This window comes from Antennarius striatus, chromosome 5, assembly GCF_040054535.1.
Source record: "Antennarius striatus isolate MH-2024 chromosome 5, ASM4005453v1, whole genome shotgun sequence".
NCBI classification, from domain to species: domain Eukaryota; kingdom Metazoa; phylum Chordata; class Actinopteri; order Lophiiformes; family Antennariidae; genus Antennarius; species Antennarius striatus.
In genome coordinates, this window is record NC_090780.1 from 15425001 (window position 1) to 15452173 (window position 27173).

At 41.1% G+C, this 27173-nt stretch overlaps 1 protein-coding gene across 8 annotated transcripts in view; it reads left to right on the forward strand.

Moving 5' to 3' along the window:
- Window positions 1-27173, forward strand: part of kif21b (kinesin family member 21B) — a 70333-nt gene that overhangs the window by 3933 nt on the left and 39227 nt on the right. For all 8 annotated transcript variants that reach the window (XR_011035440.1, XR_011035441.1, XR_011035443.1 and 5 more), the window contains exons 2-13: window positions 17189-17411; window positions 18188-18370; window positions 19117-19266; window positions 21849-21983; window positions 22193-22372; window positions 22468-22583; window positions 23058-23253; window positions 24100-24289; window positions 25500-25563; window positions 25686-25916; window positions 26743-26875; window positions 26962-27091. Coding sequence is in view for 4 of the 8 variants with exons in the window: in XM_068315630.1 (XP_068171731.1) it covers window positions 17189-17411; window positions 18188-18370; window positions 19117-19266; window positions 21849-21983; window positions 22193-22372; window positions 22468-22583; window positions 23058-23253; window positions 24100-24289; window positions 25500-25563; window positions 25686-25916; window positions 26743-26875; window positions 26962-27091 (1931 nt within the window). In the remaining 4 variants the exon portion in view is untranslated. The remainder of the gene's footprint in view (window positions 1-17188; window positions 17412-18187; window positions 18371-19116; window positions 19267-21848; window positions 21984-22192; window positions 22373-22467; window positions 22584-23057; window positions 23254-24099; window positions 24290-25499; window positions 25564-25685; window positions 25917-26742; window positions 26876-26961; window positions 27092-27173) is intronic.

The following is a 27173-nucleotide window of genomic DNA, read 5'->3' on the forward strand; positions in this document are numbered from 1 at the left end:
TTTTGACGTCATGATGCAGAATGTTTTGGCTTAAAGGTGATGAGAGCTCAGCTGAGTATTAACGATTATCTTTTTTTCTCTCTAGAAATCAAGTGCGAAAGCCAAAAGTACACAAACACTTTTCACGCTGTGAACAAAGCACAAGCCTCTAAACCAAACGGGAGCTGTGGAGTTTAACTGCAGGAGAGGCCCCTCGCAGCTGATACACAGTTTAAAGGGACCAAAAAAAAAAAGGCGTTTTCTTTCTTTTTTTGGACGTATATCCTGTGTAGGCTACCAGTCTCGCCTGTTTCCTGTCTGTGTTAATCGTGTGCCACACAGGCTCCGTCCTGGTCACACACACCTCGCTGGGGGTCGCCTTTAATACGTCCAGATTATAGTTGGAAATGGTGGTTGTGTTTTTATTAGTGAGTTATCACCCTGCAGTTTGTAGGAATCACAGGGCTGTGAATGGATGAACAAAAGGATTCAACACTTTACCTCAACCCCATTCACCCGTCTTAACCAGCAGATCTGAGACACACAGATCTGCTGGTTAAGACAGGTGAAAGATGTAAGTTTGTCTTTGCTGATATGTCACTGCTGAGGTTTCCAGAGATCTGGCCTGACCTGAGAGAAGAGCAGTAGGAAGTACGACGCGTTACACACCCAAGCTGCTCGTCCACAGCTCCACATCACTTCCTCCTCATGACGGTCTGCTGATCACAAGTTTTCTTTGTTGTTGGTGCATCTGCCTAGCAGTTCTATGTGAAGATCTTTTTGTTACCAAAGCATAAAGTAGTCCTCCGGTGAAGAATTCCTTGGTATTGTGTGCACAGAATGTGCTGCATATGCATTTGTCACCTGTGACATAGGAGCTGGCATTGAAACAATCAGGCTCTGCCAGGGGTCTACAAGCAGAGAGCAACAAAGAGTAATACATCAGTGAGGTTGCTGAGGTACTTTTCTTGATATACTGATTTTCAAACAGTAACACAATCCCCCTGAAAGCCTGCCTGATAACAGCTACATGGTAGACTCACTGGGTTTGTGATCACCTGTATTTGCCTGTTTGCTGTCTGCCAAATGACTCCAAAAGTTAAGTTAGTTTAACTTTTCTGTCAGAGTGAATCACTTCACAATTTTAGATACTAGATATTTTGCTGTTATCTTGGAAAATAATGACAGCTGAGTCAGAATAAAAATAACCTGTATTGAAAACTCACCGTGTTCCATCATTCTGCACAACTGGATCCAAATCGGATTCGTTCGGATCTCTGTGACAAAGGTGTGTTTTGTAGTTTGATGGTGTGCTTTTGGAATGACCTGATTCTGTCTGCTGAGAGTTTAAAACACAGCATGGACGTTAATGTGAGTTGTGCAACGGTCTGTGGATCAGCTTCTCCCTGTTAAGCCATCAGCACCTCGAATGGCGTGCTGCAGTTGCAGAATGACTTCCTCTAAGGCTGCCACTGGACTTTCCTGTTCACTTCCTACTTGTGAGCAGCTGATGAGCACACTGACACAATTCATTTAAGGCTGAAACCGAGTTACCGAGCTGAACGAAAATGGATTTGATGTTAATCCTCAGGCAATGTTTCAGGAATGTGAGAGTTTAATAATCACATCGTACTTTATAAAAACACATTTTGATGGTTTTCTGCAGCGAATGTGCTGCAGCTCTTTACTAAGAGATGAAAAAAAAATTGATCCTGAGTGTGTCAATCACCACTCGCCATTTGAAACTTCCTTTTAATGGTAATCATCCTTTAACTCTCTGTTGGCCCAGTTTATCTGGACTGTGGGCAAAATAAGGCATGAAATCTGAGACCAAATCCCCCACTGTCCTCCTCTTACACACACGAGTGCACGCACGCACACACACGCACGCACACACACACGCACACATAAATATGCACACAGATGTGTATTTATTTGAATTCATCCATTTGAATTCAAATAGGAAAGAAAGGCTCTTCAGTGTGAGCATTTGCATTTTTCTGTTATCGAGGTCTCATCGTGTGCCAGCTGGAGCTTTGCTTCTAAACATTCCCAGCTACAGTCGTTCATGCTGTTTGAACACGAGAAAGTCTTTTTTTTTTTTGCAGACTCCTAGCACAAAAAATTATGTCTACAATTCAGTATTTTTAAAACATTTCTGTGGTCTGCAAATTGATTTGATTAACCACATAGTATGCTTATGTACTGACATAACTGTAGTTACTTAGAAAACATGGACATTATCGCTGTGTGTGTGTGTGTGTGTGTGTGTGTGTGTGTGTGTGCGTGCAACTGAATAACACTCTTTTTTATGTCAGATTAATCAATAAAAGAATGGGTTTCTCAGAATCTGTTATGGACTTAATAGATGATCAGATTTATCTTTGTCCTATGGTTCAGGAAAATCTTCATGTTTTTGGAGTGTTGTGTGGTTGGAATGTCTCTGTTCATGCTGCACGATGCACTTAAAGGTAGACAAGAGGTTGACAGTCTTTGCGATGAGAAGCAGAGGCCTTGTAAACAGAGTACTCTTACTGACTGACCGTTGAGAGAGAACACAGTGTGAATAAGTCTGATGTCACTGCAGGTCTTTGTGCTTGTGCTGAGTTTGCATACACACACACACACACACACACACACACACACGGGCACGCACACCCGGGCGCGCACACCCACATGCTGAGCAAGGGCAGAGAGTTAGAGGTTTTGGGGATGAAGGACAGTCTATGCTCTCAAACAGGAAAGGGCAAAAGAAAAGGGCTTGTGTTGGGTCAATTTTTGATGCGGTCTTTGTTTTATAAACTTAACTCCCTTGCCTGAAAAGAGCAATGCTTCCTGCAATTCATAGCCACAAATACAAAGAAAAATCAAAGAGGAAAGAAATGGAGGAGGGAGGAGCACAGAGGGGTGCAATGTTGTGAAAAAGGAGCAAGTGTCCTCTGATGTCAAAATGACTCCTACAGCATGCAAATATGTGATTTTAGCCAAAAATGCAACCATTTGTGTGTCTGTATAGAGTGTATTCACATGCATGTGTTTCCACATCCCAGCACAGTCTGAATAATTACGACCACATGTACACGTTTTCCATATTCCCATGGAGGGATTAGGTGGCATTGACTTCATTTACTTCTCTATTTTAGTACTGAATATTTAAAATTGTGTTCCTTTTGTTCTTTTAATTAGAACAAAAGGAACACAGTAAAAACATAGCACAAGTGTTTTATACTAGTGTGAGTATAAAGAATTCCTCTTCCCCATGTTTAAATAATAGGACTATTTTGTTAGTTGCAAGTGTGTACTACTTATAGCATTGACATTGTCAGCAGCTTTATGTTCTTACATGCATCCGTCTGAAGCACAATGTTATTTAGCCTTTCCTAGGTGACGACCATGTAGATATTAAGGACACGACAAAGAGGTGAAGAGGTCTTGTGTGCTAACTGGGTTTTTGTATGCTTCAATAGAGCTGTGAGTGTCTGCAGGGGTCGGTAGTGTGTACGGCCAGCTGTCCAGTCATTATCTTCAGCCCTAAGTAGCTTAATTACTAATGTTTGTGTCTCAGATTTTGTTTTGTGTTGTTGTATGTGAATGGAAAGCGATGACAGCAGGGTGAAGCATTCAGACTACTGAATTCAGCATGAAGAACAAACTAATGACGACAATGAACAAAAATTAATCTACATTCAATTTTAATTTACGCAAAACACATTTAAAGGGCTTGTAAAGTGTTAGCATTTCAGAACGATGAATGAAATGTTTAACCTGCTAAGCTGTCCTGCTAAACATTGGGATGTTAGCATTATGAACACATTACATCCTGATGCTATCATGTAAATCCAAGCAAAGCTAAGATGCTGCTAAAAACATTTAGAAAATGTTGAAATATGACCCAAATTCAGCTCAAATTTACACACCACTGTAGAGACATTTAAAGAGAATGTATGACTGTACCTAACAGAAAGGATAGGTCTAGGTTGTGGTATGCATTTACATTCCCACAGAAAGACATGGTGGCTGGCTACATTAGTACCGACCCTCCAGGGGGGCAGACAGACAAGCAGAGTCATGGCAGCAGACTGCAGCTGGACAGTGTATGTGAGAGAGGAAGGTGAACATCGCTTCTGGTTTTGGCAGCTTTGTCTTTGTTTCTCTTGCAGTGTTAATAATGTTGGAATATACCACCACAACATACAAAAATTGCATGATCCCTTACATTTTGTACAGTTTCCTGTGCTGTATCCATGTTAAAGGCATGGGAGACCTTTTTTACATTCAGACAATTCATAGATATATAGTCCGTGCAAGATTTATAACACTACACATGAAAAGATCAATTTCAGTTTTCCCACTGCACGTTAAACAAATTTTGCATGATAAATTCACGGGGATACGTGCTGTACTGTTGCACATGAGATATTTCATGGTACAAGCACACATGTGAAAACACATCTCTCATGTCTTGTGCAGTGCCTCTTAAAAAATAATTAATGTATGTAAGCTTAACCTTATGGATAAAAAAAACGATCACATGAAGAAGGTCTCCGAGAGTTCCTACCAGAAGATCAATTTTGTGACATACATAGATCATTATTTAGACTGAAAGCATCCATTACCCATTCAGAACAACACATGTTCCTTTAATGGTCGCTGCCTTTTGAAGTTAATTTGACATCAGTAGATATTTTGGCTAGCACGTTGTCAAGGCTGCCCATCAGGAGGGCAACATAGGAAAAGAAGCCAATTTGATTCTGTCACAAGCCTCCACCTCCCCCCATGGAACAGCAGACAGAACAGATGAGGTTGGGGGGGAGGGAAATTAGGAGGGGGTTGGGGTGGGGTGAGGATTGACCCAGAATCAGCTCCAATGATGCAGACTGATGTGGCCTTGTAAAAATGGGAGATGCTCATCTGACACTGGATGATAAGTACTCGTCTTTGGTGTTGGAGGGAAGTTTTTTCTCAAAAGTTTATTAGTGATTATTAATTGTATGAATTCATGCACATTGCACATTGTCAGGCTTATTACATGAACGCCTTGGAAACATGAGTATGTGTTTTTTGTTGGAGAGGCCTGAGGCGGTCCCACTTCTTTCACAGCTGATCTTCATCTCTTTGTCTTGAATTCCAGGTCGTTTCCTATTCAGCCTTTCACACAACTCTGCCCCACTTTACCTGATATCAGCATAAAAAATGTTTTTTAGACCTTCTTGGATACATGTTTTTTTTATATTTCATCACAATTAAAATAAAAAGAAAAATGCTTGTGGCCACAGTTGTTTATTGAGATGCACCTTAGACTTGTGACTACAGTGTATGACTGTTGGATTCCCAGTGGAGATTACAACTCAGTTAATTGATCATTCCTGAACAGCTGACCTCGTCTTTCCCAGACAATGTAGGACAACTCTGTCCTTCAAGTCTAGCTCAGTTATGAAAAATGCTCATCTAAACATTGATGAACTAGTTTGCTCCTTCGTGCTCTAGTGTGTGACACTGCTTTCTAACAGAATCAGTCAAATCAATGAATACAATATACGTAAGTCCTGCTCTCCCTGCTTTAGGCTACTGGCCGGCAAGTCTGTGGGATTAGCTTGATAGATATGGTTAATACAGAGCCTGTGAGTGGTGGCTTGAATGGATTGTGTGGATCAGCGTATTGGCAAGTAGCGCTGCATCAGATGAGTCTGTCAAAATACCTCAGTCTAATCCAGGAAGCAGTGAATATCTCTATTGATGGGTTGATTGTTTTTACATGTGTCTGTATGGAAGGAGTCTGATCAAAAACATTAACAATAATCTGAAGCTGAAGTTTTATGCATTCAGTTATGGTTTTCTATGTATCAGAAATGGAGAGACTGCCTTTTGTTTCATGCTTGTTCAGGATTCTGGATAAGGTTGACTCTGATGAAGCTGATTAGTTCATGCTTTTAAGGCATTGCATGTAGGTTACTGAGGAATACAGTAATGTGTATTTTCACTACTGGTTAACTAAATTAACCACGCACATGCTCCTCTCATAATTAGAATAAGCCTCACATTTTAGAACGTACAGTTAATAAATGCTCACCACCAGGTCTACAGTTTACATTACACATATTTTAAGATATTCCATCCCCAACTTTTTAAGGTAGCATGGATGAGATATCCACATTGATCATTAGACTATCCCGGGCCTGGTGTGTTAGAGCGACATGTGTGCATCAGTGTTGAAAGAAAGACACCAGAGGCATTCAGGGTCTTGTGAAAGTCAAGCTATCTACTGCAGCCCGTCACAAGCCACTTCTCTACCTCTGTTACAGTCACAAATTCTTCCGTTCTGTTAAAGAAGACGTTTTCTGTTTGAATCCTCCTGCATTTGTGCCTCTTTCATATCCTGATTTTTGTATTTCTCCATCAGGGTCATTACCAGCTAAATGCTTTTCATCAACCTTCATTCGCTTTTGAGTTTGTTCCAACTTTATTTCATTCCTAACTACCCTGTCCTCACCTTGGCAGACAGAGGAGTCTGATTGATCACTTATTTCAAACATGAACCAGCTTGTGAGCTTTTGAAACGTGTGTGTGTGTGTCTGTGTGTGTGTGTGTGTGTCTGTGTGTGTGTCCGTCCGTCCGTCCGTCCGTCCGTCCGTCCGTCCGTCTGCGTGTGTGTTTACGTGCTGCCAGCCTGTTATCCTGCTGTGATGATGTGCCCATGTAGAGGATTGGTGGCTGAGGCAAGTGACAAATTTGTGAGGGAATGGCCTCGCTCCATAACCCCATTACTGGAGCATGCGTTGTTTCACTCTTGCACAGATTCTCATCACTATAACTGCGTGGCACAGACATTATGGGAAAGGTGTCTGAGATGGATTGTGGTGGACAGACCAGCAGACCAACGGAGAGATAAGATGGTTGATTGGAGGAAGTGAAACTGTTGATGGTTTGATGTGTGGGATCGGTGCAGACAGTTGACCCTGGAAATCAATGGGGATACAGATTAAATGGGAAGCGGCATAGAAATGCAGACTGTTGCTCAATAATCAAAGATGGGACCTTTCAGCTACACTGATCTTGTTTTTAATGGAGGACATTGGGATTACAGTGATTCTGGGCTTTAATTCCTTAAGTTGGTCACTACTACTGCTTAGAGTCATACTTCAAATATACTCTCCCCTTGATACCCGTCTACATTTTCTCACCCATTCTGTTGTAATTTTTCTTCCAGTTTTGACCCTAACAGCCAGTGTTCTGCTTCCTCACCATCAGTCGCTTTACCTCGGGACCTCTCTGATTTCATCCCAAAGTCATTGATATGCCCACAGCGCCAAAACCTGAAAAAAGTCAATTTGCTGAATTATGAGGGCTTTTTATCAAGTGAACGACACTCTATGAATTACCATATTGTCCCTGCTCTCCTCTTGTTTTCTCCATCTTATCAAAACTGAACAAAAACAGGCAGATATAGTTTGAAAGACCACTGCATCATAAAAGTATCAGGTGTACAATATGAAGAAGACAAGCTCATGTGTTGCCATGCGTTGACAAGACGATGTCATATATTGTTGAGAAAAGACAGGAAATATTGCATTCATTTATTTTGAAGTAGCGTCTTCTTTCTTTCTAGGTATCTACTGAGTTGATCAACTCAACTTTTCTCTTTGTTTTTAGTATTTCTGTTTCAATGGGTGAATCAATCTCTCAAGGATGTAACATCTTCATAACCTTTCTAAGTTTTGCTTTTCCTCTCTTGTTGAAAAAAATGCTCTCATATTTGAAAAAGCTGTGTGTAACTTTGGACAGACACACAAACACACACATGCATATTCTAATCTAGACAATGACTTAAAACCCCCCACTAATCAGTGATATGGTACAAGCCAGCAGAACAGAACCAGATGGAGTAACTCTGCTCCTGCTTATGTAATCTCTGTTTGGCTGAATGAATGAAATTAATCTCCTTCAGAGAGGGAAATGCGGTTATGAAAAAGCAATAGAAGACTGTTGTATTAAGATTATTTCAAGTGTGGCTTATTATTATTGATAATCTTCTTTTCCTTTCGGCTTTTCCCTTCAGGGGTCTCCTGAACAGTGAATCAGTGGCCTCCATCTAACACTATCTTCTGCATCCTCTTCTCTCTTGATCATGTTGTAAATATATTATCACATCTTCCTCAGATTCTTTGAATTAATTGGAATTAAATTGGAGGAATCTGTAGTGTTCTCTGTGGTGCACTGGCGTCACATCCGGAGTTTCCCCTGCCTCACGCCCTAAGCCAGCTGGGATAGGCTGGCGTAGGTGAACGTGAATGAATGATAAATGAATGAATAAATAAATACATAAACTTTATGACTCATAAAAAAAGAACAGATGAACAAATATCCAACTGTCAAGCATGTCCATCAACGTCTTCGAGGTGGAGCTGTTATACGTCAGAAAATAGCCAGTTTTGACTCCGTCCATTCTGTGTGTACATGTAGACACGGGTCACACACACTAAGGTCACAGCGGTTTTCGTCGCAGGGTGACGTCCCCTGGATAGAATACGTTTCGGTTATAGCATCCACACGACAACGCAGACCCGGCGTTTTCAAAGAACTTCACTTTGGCCGGCGTTGTCGTTCCGGATATTTGTGGTGTCGTGTGGACAGAAGCCGTAACTACAACAAAAAGTCTCGCAGCCCGATGCCTTCCGCTATATTGTTCACATACTTCCTTCTGGCAGATGCGCCGTGATTGGTTGGCAGCGTGACATCGTGAGGTTTTGAAATGAGTTTATTCAAATATATAGGTGGGGAGATAATAATAATAATAATAATATAATAATAATAATAGTATTTAGTCTTATAAAGTTGTGAGGTTTTGAGTTGGACAGTAGCTCAACAAGCAGTTTTACTGTTTTGCTTTACAGGACATATACAAGTGTGGAGTGTAGAAAATTAATCCCAAAGCAGTTTGGAAACTCTTACTGCCATGACCGTTGGACAGAGCTGGTGTAGTATTTAGGAATCAGTGGCGCCTCCATGGGCAACTGGTCTAAACCAGCATTCATTATGTAAAGGAAATGAGGTGTGTGAGAGCAGAGAAGAGCACAAAGGCTGAGATGACAGGTTGTCTCACTTGTCTGACACTTGTCTCTCTGCTGAATAGATATTACTGAGATGACAACTGGAGGATATTAAGTCTCACCGCTTTCTAGTTTGTTAGTCCATGTGATGAAAAAAGGGATGGTGAGTGAGAAATGCAGGGAGAGGTTACGTTGTAGGATGCAGATGACATATACTGAAGCAGATATTTTAGTTTTTGTTGATATGCACTGACGTCGTGCCTGGAGTGTCCCCTTGCCTCATGCCCTATGCCAGCTGGGATAGGCTCCAGCTCCCCGTGACCCACTGCGGCGGATAAAGCGGCAGAAAATGGATGGATATGAAACAGACAGAAACAGGTTCCAGGCTTTTATTAGCTTACGATATTCAGAGCTACTTTTACTTACGAGTAGCTTAGCCTATGCAGTATCAATGTAATTATGGCTTTAGATGTTAATTTAGTAAATATGGAAACCTGGAGAAGTGCAAATTTACAATAAAGAATAAAATTCAATGATGCTGCCTGTGTTCTTGGAAATATTTTATTCCAGATTGAACCATAGAATTAATTTGCAGAATGTAAAAACATGCGAATGTTTTTGCAAATGCAAATATGCGAATCAAACCTATGACTTCCATACCGGATCGGTCGAGGCCCGGGTTAACAACGACCGCCATCGGCGCTGTTGACCTACAGGGCGCCGGTGGAAATTGGATTACTGTTGGTCGAAGAAGGAGAGGAGGAAAGTGCGTTCGCACGAAGAAAGAGAAGAGGAACACCAAGAGTATAGGACTGAGAGTAGGGACGTTGAATGTTGGAACTATGACAGGAAAAGGTAGAGAGTTGGTTGACATGATGCAGAGGAGGAAGGTAGACATACTGTGTGTCCAGGAGACCAGGTGGAAAGGTAGCAAGGCTAGAAGTTTAGGAGCAGGGTTCAAGTTGTTCTATCATGGTGTAGATGGGAAGAGAAACGGAGTAGGAGTTATCTTGAAGGAGGAGTTTGTTAAGAATGTCCTGGAGGTAAAAAGAGTGTCAGATAGAGTGATGAGTCTGAAGCTAGAAATAGAAGGTGTGATGTTCAATGTTGTTAGTGGGTATGCTCCACAGGTAGGATGTGAGCTGGAGGAGAAGGAGAAATTCTGGTCGGACCTTGATGAAGTGATGCAGAGCATGCCTACAAGTGAGAGAGTTGTCATTGGAGCAGACTTCAATGGACATGTTGGTGCAGGAAACAGAGGTGATGAGGAGGTGATGGGCAGGTTTGGTATCCAGGAGAGGAACGCAGAAGGACAGATGGTAGTTGACTTTGCAAAAAGGATGGAAATGGCTGTAGTGAATACTTTCTTCCAGAAGAGGCAGGAACATAGAGTGACTTATAAGAGTGGCGGTAGGAGCACACAGGTAGACTACATCTTGTGTAGACGGTGTAACCTGAAAGAGATCAGTGACTGCAAAGTAGTGGTAGGTGAGAGTGTAGCCAAACAGCATAGGATGGTGGTGTGTAGGATGACTCTGGTGGTGAGGAAGATGAAGAGGGCAAAGGCAGAGCAGAAGACGAAATGGTGGAAGCTGAAAAAGGAAGAGTGTTGCATGACTTTTAGGAAGGAGTTAAGACAGGCTCTGGGTGGTCAGGAGGTGCTTCCAGATGACTGGACAACTACAGCTAATGTGATCAGGGAGACAGGTAGGAGAGTACTTGGTGTGTCATCTGGAAGGAAAGTAGATAAGGAGACTTGGTGGTGGAATGAGGAGGTACAGGAGTGTATACAGAGAAAGAGGTTAGCCAAAAGGAAGTGGGACACTGAGAGGACTGAGGAGAGTAGACAGGAGTACAGGGAGATGCAGCGTAAGGTGAAGGTAGAGGTAGCAAAGGCCAAACAAGAAGCTTATGATGACTTGTATGCTAGGTTGGACAGTAAGGAGGGAGAGACTGATCTATACCGGTTGGCAAGACAGAGAGACAGAGATGGGAAGGACGTGCAGCAGGTTAGGGTGATTAAGGATAGGGATGGAAGTCTATTGACAGGTGCCAGTAGTGTGATGGGAAGATGGAAAGAGTACTTTGAAGAGTTGATGAACGTGGAAAATGAGAGGGAACAAAGACTAGAAGAGGTGACTGTTGTGGACCAGGAAGTAGCAAAGATTAGTCAGGATGAAGTGAGGAGGGCATTGAAGAGGATGAAGAGTGGAAAGGCAGTCGGTCCTGATGATATACCTGTAGAGGTATGGAAGGGTCTAGGAGAGGTGGCGGTAGAGTTCCTGACTGGGTTGTTCAACAGGATCTTAGATAGTGAGAAGATGCCTGAGGAATGGAGGAGAAGTGTGCTGGTGCCCATTTTTAAGAACAAGGGAGATGTGCAGAGTTGTAGCAACTACAGAGGAATAAAGCTGATGAGCCATACAATGAAGTTATGGGAGAGAGTAGTGGAAGCTAGACTAAGGGCAGAAGTGAACATTTGTGAGCAGCAGTATGGTTTCATGCCAAAAAAGAGTACTACAGATGCAGTATTTGCTCTGAGGATGTTGATAGAGAAGTACAGAGAAGGCCAGAGGGAGCTGCATTGTGTTTTTGTAGATCTGGAGAAAGCTTATGACAGGGTGCCCAGAGAGGAACTGTGGTATTGTATGAGGAAGTCTGGAGTGGCAGAGAAGTATGTTAGAGCGGTGCAGGACATGTATGAGGACTGTAAGACAGTGGTGAGGTGTGCTGTAGGTGTGACAGAGGAGTTCAAGGTGGAGGTGGGACTGCATCAGGGATCAGCTCTGAGCCCCTTCTTGTTTGCCATGGTGATGGACAGGTTGACAGACGAGGTTAGACAGGAATCTCCATGGACTATGATGTTTGCAGATGACATTGTGATCTGTAGTGAGAGCAGGGAACAGGTGGAGGAGAAGCTAGAGAAGTGGAGGTTTGTCCTGGAAAGGAGAGGAATGAAGGTTAGCCGCAGTAAGACAGAGTACATGTGTGTGAATGAGAGGGACCCAAGTGGAATAGTGAGGTTAGAGGGAGAAGAGATCAAGAAGGTGGAGGATTTTAAGTACTTAGGCTCCACAGTCCAGAGCAATGGAGAGTGTGGAAAAGAGGTGAAGAAGCGTGTCCAGGCAGGATGGAACGGGTGGAGGAAAGTGTCGGGTGTGATGTGTGATAGAAGAGTTTCAGCTAAAATGAAAGGAAAGGTGTACAAAACTGTGGTGAGACCAGCGATGTTGTTTGGTCTAGAGACAGTGTCACTGAAGAAAAGACAGGAGACAGAGCTAGAGGTAGCAGAGATGAAGATGCTGAGGTTCTCTCTGGGAGTGACCAGGAAGGATAGGATCAGGAATGAGTACATCAGAGGGACAGCACATGTTAGAGGTCTTGGAGATAAAGTCAGAGAGGCCAGACTGAGATGGTTTGGACATGTCCAGAGGAGAGACAGTGAATATATTGGTAGAAGGATGCTGAGTTTTGAACTGCCAGGCAGGAGGCCTAGAGGAAGACCAAAGAGGAGGTTTATGGATGTAGTGAGGGAAGACATGAAGGTAGTTGGTGTGAGAGAAGAGGATTCAAAGGACAGGGCTAGATGGAGGAAATTGATTCGCTGTGGCGACCCCTGAAGGGAAAAGCCAAAAGGAAAAGAAGAAGAAAAACAAAAAAAGGCAAAAGACACTAAAAAGCCTTGTTGACACGTAGAAGCTGCAGGTAGGTGACTGTCTCCCTCAGTACTTCAATGTAGAGCATTCTTTTGTCATATGCAGTATTCATCATCTTTTCAAAAAGTTTATTAGTACAGACTTAACTTTAAGGCTATCAATTTTTGTATGTAAAGAGACACTTGGCTGTTTTACCTCTGCAGTGCCCAGGAGGTGAACTGGCACCTCTCCAGCTACCAGTCCACACTCCATACTGGGGTCTACAATGAACTGGCTGCCATCCAGTTCCCAAGCCAAATCCCTGTAGATTGAGCTGTTTTTCTTGAAATATTCATTTTGTCACAACTATTAATTTTATGACTATGTTACTGTAAAATAATCTGATTAATTGTGACTGAATTCACAGACATGGTTGAACATTAACACTGGGCTAAACTACTGTAATGCAGTCTAAAATTAAAAATGATTCCCAGAGTTTCTTATTGAAATGTGACCTCACTGATATGTAAAAAAACAATCATTTTATGAACTTTGATAGGTACCGCTCCAGACAGGCTGCTGGTCTTTTCCCATGTTTCCCTCTCATTAGGTAACACTACCTGATTTAAACACAAAAATGTGAACAAGCTGAACTCAGCTGGATCTAATGTGGCAATCCTGCTTCTGTCCTACCCATTGGATCCTCTTCTTCTGAATTGGGACCAGTCTGGTTCTGATTTATCGCTGAGGCTCCATAAACCTTACACTATTACTGAAGGATAGAGCCCCTCTGGCACTAAAAGTCGTTGGACTCCTTACTAAGTGTTTCCATATGTCCAATAGCAGGATACACTACTGTAGAATTTTCATGCCAGGTATTAAATCAAATTATAAATCTGGAGAGACTCCTATTTTGTTATGTTATAAAAAAAGAATTTCAAATCTTACCAGGTATTGGCACATGGTATCTTTTTTAACTGTCAGTGCTCACTGAAGTTTTCCATAAACTCCTCAGTGCCCCCTTCCTTTTGGGATTGTATTTAGTTTTTTCATAATTAGGATTGAAGTTCTATTCCTAATTAATTCCTTGACATAAATAAAAATTACATTTTCTTTTTTTGTTATCAAAAACCTGGGTGTGTGTATTGTATGCTTCAGAATGCCTTAAGGGATGAACGGGTGTAGAAACTTCACCAGACACACTCTACCTTTTTCGCTTTTCTACCCTGATATTGAAAAAAGCAAAGTAAAAAACAAAAAAAGACAATCTCCAGTACATGTGCTGTCTGTGAAAAAAATTATTTGGATTTGCTCTGTGTGGGTATGAATATTTGTCTGTTTGTGTTGATTCCTATGAGTCGGGTTGTGATTTAAAGTAATGTTGTGGATAATGGATTTCTGATTTCATGTGTGCATGTTCCTTTTTTCAGGGGATCTGCTTGGTCTCTAGGGTGCTTTAAAACATTTTCCCGTTAGTGAGCAAAGAGCGTCAGAGAGTATACAGTAGATAGTACAACCATAATATAGAGGGTGTAGTTTACTGATAATCATAATTTTCCTGTATTATGTGTGTATGTTGTGTGTGTGTGTGCGTGTGTGTGTGTGTGTGTGTGTGTGTGTGTGTGTGTGTGTGTGTGTGTGTGTGTGTGTGAGAGAGGGAGAAAGAGAGAAAGATTTACTGTTACAATCAATGTTATGGATCCCATCTTTTGTTGATGCAGCTGGCTTAAGTGGCCACCCAGCTGAGCTGTTTTATATATGTGTGACTTTGTGTATCTGTGTGTGTCTGTCTTGGTGTGAATTGATTATTTATTGCTGTTCCCTTTCTTCTCCTCCTGGAATTGACGGTCTGTCATTGTTGGGTCTTTGTAACTTCTTGTGTTTCTTATTTTGATTCAGTTTGTCAAGAAATGAAATGAAATTCTATTCTTTTTCAGCCACACTGGTCTTAAGAATGGTTTACTTCTCTGTGATGATGGAGAGGAAAGCCTGAGGATGTATTTAAAGCATTAAATGTAGTTGCTGCTGCTGAACTAATTTGTGCTAGTAATGTACATTAGTGGGCAAAAACAGACACAATGTTGGCCACATTCTGTGCTACAACATTTTGTGTTTGTGTGTCAAGTGTTCTACCTGACATTTCTGACCGACACAATAGACTGACAGAGCTGAATGTCAGGGTGACAGCTGCAGCTCTCACACACAGAGCCGATGCCCTCCTCCTCTGCCTCTGGACCCATTTTATGGCCATAATTGGCTTAAACAGTGCTCATATGGGATGTGTGTTTTTTTAGACACAATAACCTAAGTGTCAAGGTCACCTCCAGGAATAAAAGGGACTCATCTGTTCACAAGCTGCTTTCCGTGTCGCTCTGTCGCGGTTAATGTGCTGCTGTTGTGTTGGTCTCTTCTGATGTCTTTGATTCCTCTCAGGATGGCTGTCTTCAGTGATCCCTTGAGGCCTGGAAAAGAGACACACTCGCCGCTGCCGTTTGCATCATAACGATGTGTGGTGAAGGGATCATTGTTGGTGTTTGCAACAGTGGGTGTAGTTCTGAATGTGTGCTTGAGAGGAACCATGTGTGAATAGAAGATAGTGAAGTATGTTGTTGTGCTGAATGTGTACAGTGTTTTAGAGATGCCGTCTTTGTCTTCTGCCCCCTGTCCCTGCAACAGCTGTATGCAGTTTGAGGTTTGTCTGCTTTTCTGAGTGTGTGTCTTTGTTGCAGCATCCAAAAGGGAGTCTGTCAGTGCGTGGGGGAGTTGTTTCACATCCCCTGAAGAGTGGACTCGGTGGGGCTTTAGTATCTAGAAAGGTGGACCCAGGGTTCTTAGTCCTGACTCATAGCTTTCCTCTCAGCTTAAGTGATTACCTCCTCACTGCGTCCACTTTATGCCTCTGAAAGCCCAAGATTAACAGCATGCTGCGTGACAGACCTGAAGTTTTATGTCCATTATGCTGAACGTGTTAAATAGATGGGAGAAAATGATTAATTCACAATGTACTGTATATAAGTGAATTAGTAAATTAGACAGAAACATTTTAAATGTGTAAATGCAGCAGATTTAAAATTTGATTTTGCCACATTAATGACCGCTGCTCAATGGTATTCAGCCTCCTGACCATCCTTTATGAGACAATATTTGCAAATGAGTTGTTACTAATGCATCATGTAAACCTTCATCAATTTACTTAAGCAGTAGAGTCACAACGTATTTTCTCTTATTTTTCAAATGGGCATGTGGCATTTGTAGACAAACTTCAAAAAGTACACCACTGCTGATGCAGGAGTAAAACCACAAGAAAAGTCAGCTCCTATACGATCAAAACCATCGGGACGAGGGACAGAAAGTCTGAGATGCTGTTCTTATTCACTCCTCAATTGTTTCAGGCCTCTGAATCAGAGGTTGGTTGTCATTGGACATTTCTAAAGGACAATAATCCAGAGCAGACCTCATATGATTGGTTTTAGAAGACTTCCTGGGATCATTCTAGCATTGGCCTTCACAATCACCCAATGTGAAACCCACAGAAAACTGGTAGGATTTGAATAAGGCAATTTTATTGCAGAACTGCAGGCCTTTTCCCATCAGGAACAGGCTAAGATTCTTCAAGAACATTGCCAGAACATTGGCTTTGCATTACATTTGCAGCAGGTTACATCAGTAAAAAGATGTTGTACAAAGTGCGATCAATGCTTGTCGTAAAAGGAAGTTAATCATTTCCAAATCAAGATCAAGTAAAAGTAGCTTTTGTGCTGTATAAGGAAAAACACCGGTAATACTGTTGTATTCATTTATAACTGTTATTGTTTCATAGATTGATTATTTTAAGTAGATGAGACATTACATACTTTGCCAATAAACCTCAAGTACAATAAAAATAAAAACATTTGCATGCAAATATACTCTTTTCTAAAAGCTGTCTCTTCTTTAACAGCTTCAGAGATCAGCCCTCTTGCCTTCAAGACTTTCTACCGTTTTGCTTTAAAAAGCTCAAATGATGCTGGATTTAAAAAATTTGTCCTCATTCTGTCACTCGGTTAGATGTTCTGTTGCAGTGGCTGCTTTCCCTCCTACTCATCTAATCAGGGATTATTTTATAACCGGAAACTCAGGTGAAAGCAATTAACTGCAATTACGGACCTGTCAGGACGTGAAGCCCAGCACATTTGAGGAAGGATTAACAGACGTGTGAAACGAAGTCTGACCCATCATCAGCAGCCCGATTAGCCCTACTGTCTCTCAAAAGCTATGTTTTACTACTCCGTGCTCACTTTTCAAGTGAATTGTTCGTGTTTTTGCTTTTACAATATAGTTTCAATTTAAGTTTGAAAATGTTGTACAGTACATTTGTTACAGAAGCTGGTGATGTCCCCTAATGATGTGAAAATAGTAGATTTATTTAAGTCCAATGTGGAAACACCAACAGAAGTGCAGGATCAGTTATGTAAGTCACTGAGAACTGCATCTGTTGTATGTATCCAACAAGTGACCATCTTTTTGCTTTTCTTCTTGTTCCCTCAGGATTCGCCCTCAGATGGCCAAGGAGAAGATCGAGGGCTGCCATGTGTGCACTCTGGTCACACCCGGAGAGCCACAGGTCCTACTGGGAAAGGACAAGGCCTTCACATACGACTTTGTGTTTGACATTGACTCAGAGCAGCAGAGTATTTACCAGACCTGCGTGTACAAGCTCATAGAGGGCTGCTTTGAGGGTTACAATGCCACAGTGTTTGCCTATGGTCAGGTATGACACAGAGACTTCAATTCCAGTATTTTAGATTTAAAAATGTTTCCTAATGAATAGAGCTCCATAACATTATTGCACTGCCTTTCCATTTTCTGAAGGTCTATTCTTCTTAGTTATTTAACTTACTGAATACAGACTCTATAGAACCCGAGTAGTCTGCAGCACACATCTGATACAGACCAAAGCACAACTTGGCTGAGAATATAGCCGGTCAGATGAAACTCTAGACTGGGCGTCTCTCTGGTTGTTGGGACAGCAGTCAGGAAGCAAAAATATAACAAACCTGGTAACAAAATCTTACATTTAAATTGAAATACACAGATTCCATTCCATCTACCATCTACCATCATGAATAGATGACAGGGCAAAAATGAGTTGGGGGTGTGTGTGTCAAAAAACAAATCAACCAATTCTGAGCCTGATCCTTTGTTGTCTTTGTGTTTGTGCAAAAACAAATGTGGACTAACCTTTGCTGGACAGTATTCTCATCAATATAATACATAAAAATATTTGTGATTTCTTGCGATGATGTTTAATAAAGGTGAAATGACATAATGAATACAACCAAAGGTAAAGATAGTATAGTGTATTTTATAATATACTGATGCTGCACAATAACTCCACACATCTCTACATGCAGTTGATTGAATGTAAGTGAACTACTACTAAGTGTGGGTCCACACATGTGATGACACACTGCAGCAGATAAATGTGTGATATCTGGGGGCGCTCATTGAACGGGATTCTGTTGTGGTTGATGAAATGTGTTTCAGACTGGTTCGGGGAAAACCTACACTATGGGCACGGGCTTCGATGTGAGCCTAACTCAGCAGGAGCAGGGGATCATCCCTCGTGCTGTTTGCCAGCTGTTTGAGGGAATTCAGAGCCGGAGGGAGCGCGCCCAGCAGGCTGGCAGCCAGCCACCCGAGTTTAAAGTCAGCGCCCAGTTCCTGGAGGTGGGAGACGCACTTCTGTGGATGATGAGAACCTGTTCACCCTGTTATAATAAATCTGTCATGACTTCATTATAATATTCTTGCTGGTAGGTGTGTGTGCATGTGTGTGTGTCATGATGGATTTTGATTCATATTAAGTCTACCCAGATAAGACGTAACAGACTATTGAATCAACCTCCTCTCCAACAAACAGCAAGTGACAACTCGGTGACAGATGAGCAGGGTTGTCTGCTTTTTCTTTGTTTGTTCTTATTAATGATGGCTGTTACCTCTGACATTATTTTTCATCACTGTGGCATATGAAGGTGTAAAACAGCACTGAGATAAGTTATAAATAAAGATTTCCTTTATAGGTCCTCTGGCAGGCAAATGTTTATGTTGTGTTGGCAAGGAAGAAAATATCTGTTGTTTTCTATCCTTTCTTGGTTTTCCTTCTGTCCCCTGTCATTAGTCAGATTTTTTTTAGGGTATGTTTTAGGGTCATGGGGTGATTGCTGTTGATGGTTGACAGATTTGTGTGTGTGTGTCTGTGTGTGGGTGTGTTTGTGGTAGGTGGGAACAGCTGAGGTTTCAGCTGACCTCTGTGACCCTCAACCCTGATTGCTTTCTGAGACGTCCTTTTGTATATATAAGAACACGGCTGAGAGTGATAGGGAGATTACAAATTTCATTGCGTTTGGAGATCTGGTATTTGATCTTTAATTGTATGATATTGCATCCTTGTTTACCGATCCTGTTTATTGCAGTTGTACAATGAAGAGATCCTGGACCTGTTTGACGGAGCTAGAGATCCAGAGAGTCGGAGCAGGAAGTCCAACATTAAGATCCATGAGGACTCAAGTGGCAGCATCTACACTACAGGAGTCACATCCAGACTGGTGCACTCAGAGGAGGAGGTGGGTCGTCTTGTCATCATCCCCCTATTTGTTCAGTCTTTCATAATGTTTTTTTAAAAATGTTGCATATTTGCAAGTATTGCTTGTTATGACAATAATAAAATTATGATATCGGTCATGTTTTCATTCAGATCTGTTTTCCTCAAAGATTAGTTTCACTTTGATGGCTAAAAAATAAATAAATAAATAAATAAATATATATATACACACACACACACAGTAATCCCTTGTTTTTTTGCGGGGGTTGTGTTCCAAAAAGAACCCGTGATAGGCAAAATCCGTGAAGTAGAAACCTTTATTTATTTTTTTTACAATTATTATACAATTAAAAACACTATGTACATTGAAAAGAAAGAACAAACCATTTTAAAGGCTCAAACATTTGTTTCACAAATAAAAGTACTTTAGAAACATTTTTTCAACAAACAACTTCTGTACTGTACTGTCAAATAATAATTTTAATCATCAATGTGAACAGAAGGCTTTACATTGCGGAGATTAGCACCGCCCACCGCGACCCGAGTAATTGGAATTAAACGGGAGAAAATTTAAATGATTATGAAAAAAATACAAAGTAGAGTCGGACAAATAGTGACTCAGGTGTATTTCACTGCTCTTCAGACTGAGTCGCTGTGTTTTCTTCTTTTGAAGCCCGCGGTGCAGATGTGTTTGTTCGGGAGAAGAACATAGTGATAGGCAGTTGTTGTCGCTCTTTTTTTTTCTTTGCAAAAAGATCTGTGTACACCGACATGCCACCATCGATTATGTTGGAGAACTGTAATGAACGGCTCATCAAAAGGTCCACGCAGTACCAAGCGTTAAATGCTGATGGCCCTTCTTGCGGACAGTTGCAACCCTTTTTGCATCCTTATTAAAACTTATTGCTGCTGTCGTCCTTATGTTTTTTTCTTCCTTCTTTAAGGAACGAACGGAAGATTCATTAATTCCGTAATGCCAACCTACAGCCGCATAGCTTTTACCTTCCCTTAGCATGTCCAGAAGTTTAACTTTATCTGCGATAGATAGCATCTTCCGCTGCCTTTTGGGTCCTGCCGCAGGTGCTTTTGTCGGTCCAGATTTTTTTGTCGACATTATGGGTTTTAGAGAAACTCGAAATTGCAAGAGAATTTGCACGTACGTAATGTAAATTTGGCAAGCTGTTTTACATATGTGTACATATTAAACTGCAACGTTATTGACGCACAGGTAGAGAAGAAGCGGAGTGACTTTTTAGCCAATCAGAATGCAGAACACAATGCACGATGCAAATCCGTGAAGTAGCGAAACCGTGAAAAGTAAACCGTGTTTTAGCAAGGGATCACTGTATATATATATATATATATACATATATATATATGTGTGTGTGTGTGTGTCTATATATATATATGTGTGTGTGTGTGTGTATATATATATGTGTGTGTGTATATGTATATACAGTATATATGTGTGTATATGTATATATGTATATATATGTATGTATTTATAGATATATATAGATATTTATTGTTTGATCTAGCAATTTCACAGTTTCTTGCTAAATTAGCACAAACTCTATTGAATTTCATATGAAAGCTCAAATAAAAGATGAGATCAGAGTTCAACTCTTCTTGGCATCAGTACTTTCAAGAACTCAAAAACAAGTCTTGGCTCAACCCCGTCATTGTTTTTCTGAGCGCATTGATTGATCATTTAGAAATGGGTGTCAGTGGATAAACGCTGATTGAACGCAGTGCATGGGAGCTGCCAGAGATTCCTTGCACCAGAGAAAAGTCTGTCAAGACCCATGTGATGGTCAGTCATCGAAAACAACTGATAGCTAGGCTAACAAGGGTGATGAGACTCCAACATGCTGCATCCAAGCCAGGAGACTACTTTGTCTCGGTGATAACACTTTGTAGTATGTAATGTAAAACTGAAATTACCTGACTTGAGAAATAAGTTATAGCTGTCAAGAAGTTGAACTGATCAGCAGAGATGGTAGAATGACATTTTGAGGGGATTGGTAGAGCAGAAAGAATGTAGTCTAATGGAGAAGAACCAAGCAGTTGACAAAGACGTTGACAATGGTGATGGGTGGCGATTTGTTTTGGAGTAGAGGGATTGCAAAAGCTGCCTGGGAGGAGGCGCTAAGGGTAATATTTTCTTTTCCTTTCAAAGAAGTAACTAAACAGACAGTAGGGAGAGAGAAAACTCAGGAAAAGATCGTCTGTGTGTTCAGTTTAACAAAATTCAAACAGTGAGAGATGGATGAAGACATGTGGAGTCTCCTGTAGGAAGAAATAGAACAGGGGGAGAGAGGAGTTGGGAATATGGATGAGATGGAATTTAAAAGAGTTGATTAGACAGATTGATTTAGAAACCCAATCACTAGAAATAATTTGAGTTGTGTTAGAGTGTGCAGAGAGGTAGACAAGTTAAAAAACAAGTTGCTGTTTTTCCACCTTTAACTGATTCAGTTTTAAGCTCGTCTCATGAGTCTGAAGGTGATCATGAGATCTGATTCAAAGAAATAGCATTTATTTATTATCTGTTTTGTTTTTGATGGTTAATAAATGTCCTAGTATTTTGTGACTACATTGCAGCTGCTGCAGTGTCTGAAGCTTGGTGCGCTGTCCCGGACGACCGCCAGCACGCAGATGAATGCCCAGAGTTCACGCTCACACGCCATCTTCACCATCCACCTCTGCCAGATGAGAGTCTGCCAGCAGCCACAAATGGTCAGTGTGACGTTTAGAGTGAAGAGGTTAAAACACATACAATTATCCTTTTATCTTAGATGAAAAACTGAGTAAATCCTGAATAAAGGATGGATTTATCAGGTTTATATCACATTTATTTTACTCTTGAAGATCATTAAAAGTGATAAAATGATTGGTATTGTGACACATTTCACACAAACATTTTTTTCTATCTACCCATCTAACAGAATGGAGGAGGAGAGAATGTCGAGTTGAACAGTGTGGAATCCAGCCCCATTGCCCAGCCGGAGTTTGAAACGCTTATGGCAAAGTTCCACTTTGTGGATCTGGCCGGTTCTGAGAGGCTGAAACGCACAGGAGCCACTGGAGAGAGAGCACGCGAGGGAATCTCCATCAACTGTGGACTGGTGAGCCTGACAGAAACACAAAATGTAAAGAATTTGAGTGTGATAATTAATCCATGCATAAAGAGACAAGGATTCATCATGTCTATGTTTTGTAGCTGGCTCTGGGAAATGTGATCAGTGCTTTAGGAGACCAGATGAAGAAGGGAGGACACGTCCCTTACAGAGACTCAAAACTCACTCGACTGCTGCAGGATTCACTGGGAGGCAACAGGTAATTTCATGTGCACACACATTTATCTGTGATGCAGAGCATGACTGCGTAAAAAAAAAAAAGTAATTCTGAAACAATCTGGATATTGTGAGATGATGAAGCAGAGATCAAAGTAGGATTTGGTGGGTGGGGGGACACTTAAATCCAGAGAAAATATGTATTTCAGTTAACTACAGATGCTAATGTTAACAGTTGCAAAAGTTAAATAATAAATCAGATGAGATTCAAACTTGGAAAATTGACACTCACTACCAGTGCATTTTGTCAGTTGACACAATTTGTCAATGGGACCGTTTTGTGTTATGCCATCAACATGTGCAGATCCTGCTCCTGGTAAAATGCAGCGCAGTTAAACTTTTAATTGGCTTACATTATCAGGTGTGAAATTGCAAGTTAGATATTTTTATTTATTAATTTGTCAGAGGCACCAGAGGTACCATTCAGGTACAACCTTCATGTTTCCCTCCTCTCCAGTCGCACCGTGATGATTGCCTGTGTCAGCCCGTCAGACCGAGACTTCATGGAGACACTCAATACGCTGAAATATGCAAACCGTGCCCGAAACATCAAGAATAAGGTGGTGGTGAACCAAGACAAAACCAGCCAGCAGATCAGCGCCCTGCGTGCAGAGATAGCCCGACTTCAGATGGAGCTAATGGAGTACAAGGCGGTGAGAGATGACAGAATGATTGTTGATAAGCAAATGCCTTGGAGAAGAAAAATGTAGAGAGAAGCCAAAAGACGGAGTGAAAAGGACGAGAAATAAAATATGGCAGGCTGTGGAAGAGAGCCAATACCTGGCTGTCAGAGCGACTGATGCAATGAGGCCGTAAGAGAGGGATGAATGGAAGCAATAAGGATATCGAAGGGGTGCGTAAGAAAAGCAGACCCCATGCCCGCAGCAGCTGATTAGTTAATTAAATTAAAAGCATTTACTGGAACACACATCTGTAAGGATTCTCTGCAGCAATGTAGTATGAAGACTAGTCAGTGCAGCTTCAGAATTCAGAGGTAACTTAGTCTGGTAGCTCAACTGCTCCTGTAGCATTGATAGAGAAAGATGCAATAAAAATATCAGAACATTCACTGAAAAGTTGCCAAACGGCACATTTTACTCAGGTTTGACCTCCTAGGTTTTGGTGCAAAAGAGAGAATTGGATGCATGATTGCGACGAGTTGCTGCGAGATGACCTGAATGTTGCAGTGGGTTATAACTGGAGTGGGAATGTTATGCTGTATTAGTGTTGGACTGGTGGAGGGAATGATCTCAAGCTATGGCTGAATTTAATAGTGACTCTCTGTTCAAAGCTCACACAACAGGATTCTCTCAGAATGAATCATTTAGAGTATGACAATAGGTGCCTTAAGGGTCATGTTAAATAAAAGCATTGTGTTTGGTCTGACTGCAACATCAACTATATACAAGAGCCAGTTTTGTTTTTTGGTTGTGTTGCCCTTTGGGCATTCAGGGTCATGATTGTCGTTGTTCGTGATGACTGTTGGTTTCTCTGTGCAGGGGAAGCGCGTAGCATGTGAGGATGGTTCAGAGGGCTACAGCGATCTCTACCAGGAGAACGCTATGCTGCAGAGAGAAAGCGACACACTGCGTCTCCGAGTTAAAGCTATGCAGGAGACCATCGACCACCTCAACACTCGTGTCACACATCTGCTGGCAAATGAGGTCAGCAGTCTGCTGACCAAGTCAAGTACGTGATCCCTCATCATTTGTTTGTGTGTGTGTGGTGGGTGTGTGTATGTATATATACAGTATATATACACAGTATATATTTATTCAGTTTATTTTTCTTCTTTCCAGACATGTTATTACAACATATTTCACTTTCATCAGTGTTGAAACATCATCAACAACATCTGAAAAGAAATATATATATATATATATATATATATATATATATATATAAAATTTCCCAGTCACACAACTGGATTATACAATATTTTACTAAATAAGTAATTAGTGTAATTGGTAATTAGGAATGGCTCCTGAGTCAATAGTGGCAAACAAAAATCCCTTCTTTGTCACTTATTAGCTGTGTTCAAACTGGACAAACCAAAGATATCACAACACCAACTCAGTGTGTACCTTCATAGATCAGGCTGATGAGGCTATGTGGCAGCAGTAAGTATAAAAACTGATATATTTGGCTATCTCGCCATTTAAGCAGTCATTTTATGTGCTTCTTCAAATAATGGTCTTCCTATTGCTAATGCATAGTAAATTTCCCGAGGTAGTTTGCATACCTTAACAATTTTTAATCATTAACAAATCTCTTACTTATGCAAAGCCTCAGCTTCTACTGGGCTGGCTGGGTTTGCCTGTTTTTGTATTGGTGCAGGCAAACCCAATACAAAAACAAATTGAAATGCCGATCTTGGAACATTGGACAACCCTCTCTATCTCCTGCTCTACCACTGAGCCACTGTCACCCCCTCCCTATTTTCTTTTCTTTTTATAGTGTTAACTTATTAAGGAAGTTGACTTCTGAGATTACTTAAATAAAGGGATTTTGACTCTGTCTCTAAAGATTGTGTATCAAGACTGCCGGTAGAAATCATTTAAGCCAAATCTAAGATAGTGGGAATGATCACAAAAGCAAGCCAGTCTAGTGGTGTATAATCAGTTAAATAAAAAGAGTAGGTTTTTTTAATTTGGCCCATTCAATAAACATAAGCTTTGTGATGAGCTGAGGATGCACCCCACCGCTCGCACATAGCCAGCTGGAATAGGCTCCAGTTACACACACAATCCATATTTGGGATAAGTGGCTGAAGAGAAGATGATGGCAATTGTTTCATCTTTAAGAAGATGAATGAATTAAATATTTTGTTTGACTTCCTTTAATCTACACCTAGTGAGTGTTTTTGTGACTTACCCGTCCTTTTGCCTTTGAACTGCAGGTGAAGGGAATGAGGAGATCGGGTGTTTAATCCAGAACTACATCCGTGAGGTTGAAGAACTTAGGTAATAGCTGTGGAAGAAATAATGTGTTTTATCTGTTAGCAAAAATGCAGAATCACTTTATTAAATTCATTACCAATGGTTTGGTTTCAATGTTTCCTGTCTTCCTCACCTTCATTTGTCAGAACCAAGCTGCTGGAGAGCGAGGCAATGAACGAGTCATTGCGGCGGCAGACAACCAGACTCTCCTTGCGTTCCCCCTTTCCATCCTCCTCTCTCAGCCCTGCCCTGGGCCACCCCCCTGGATCCTCCCCTGCTCCCATGTCCATGGAGGCTGAGATGACAGATGTGTTACGTCGAGCCAAGCTGGATATCGAGAGACTGAAGAAGAAGGAAAGACGACAGAGGAGGATGAGGTGATTCAACTAAGGCTAATATCAGACATATTTGTAAATAATGGTTTTTAAAAGGTTTTGTAAAATTATGCTAGAATTAATCGCCCCAAGACACTAAAGTTCATTGAGTTTGTTGAGTTTCTGATTGCACTTCTAATTCTTTTCAAAATTATTTGTTTTAAAAAACCAAGATGGTAAATTCTTTGTAGTCCAAGTATTCCTCCTTATACATTGTTGTTTAAGACAGCATAAGATGATCAGGGCATTGGAACAGAATAGAACTGGGAAGCAGCCTACAGCTGATTTTGGAAAGGCAAAGGTTACTTTTAGTAGGCCACTGGATCATGAGAGAGCAGAGCCTAAAACTAAGAGGCTAATTGAGTTTTGATAGAATATAAATGGAGATCTATGGGAATTTAGAGATGAGGTTGTCCATACTGTAAGTGGATGGTCATAAAAGAGGAAGCTGAGGGGAGTCAAATTGACCTATAAAACCATTAACGCCTGAAAGACCAAATTATGAGTAGATGGGCTGAAGAAGGCTTTCCTAATGACTTTAGAGGTTAAATTTGCCTGTAAGTACATAACTTGGCAGCGTTCCCAAATCCCAAATGGTTGTCGTCAGCTGTGTGCGACATTCCACTCAATGCCAAGTCAAGAGTGTTTGTAATTCATGGTAATACACAAAAACACTTGTACTCTTGTAGTTGAACTTGAACTAGAAAATTGATTTGGCAAAAGCAAAAAAGCAAAATCATTTAATGGCACTTCATGAAAAAATGTATTGATATTTGTGTCTTTTTCTTAATGGCTGACTTAACAGCGAAACTTTGTTTTCATCCTGTAGTCCGGAGTTGGAGAAAGGTTTGAAGAAACGATTCAAACTGCACACTCATGAGAATGGAGAGAGCAGTCAGAGCAGTGCAAACGGACAGAATGGACAGAATGAAGAGATCGATTCAGACGACAATTACACCGAGGTGAGCTACATCTGTCGGCATCCCCAGGACTTTAGAAAAATCAATGTGAACAAAAGTGTGACATACCTCTGTTTTTCTGTTTGTAGGACATAATGTCTCCTCTGCAGGAGGAGAGCGGTTGTGATGAAGATGATGATGAGGAAGGCAGGGAAGAGGAGGACGGGTTTGACAGTGATGAAAGTCTGGTTGATTCAGATTCCGATTCTGAGGAGAAAGGTGTTTTTCTGACAACAATACAATCAGATAATTTCCCTTTAGTCAATCTTACTGTCTGGAAGTCAGCTAATGACTTTATTTT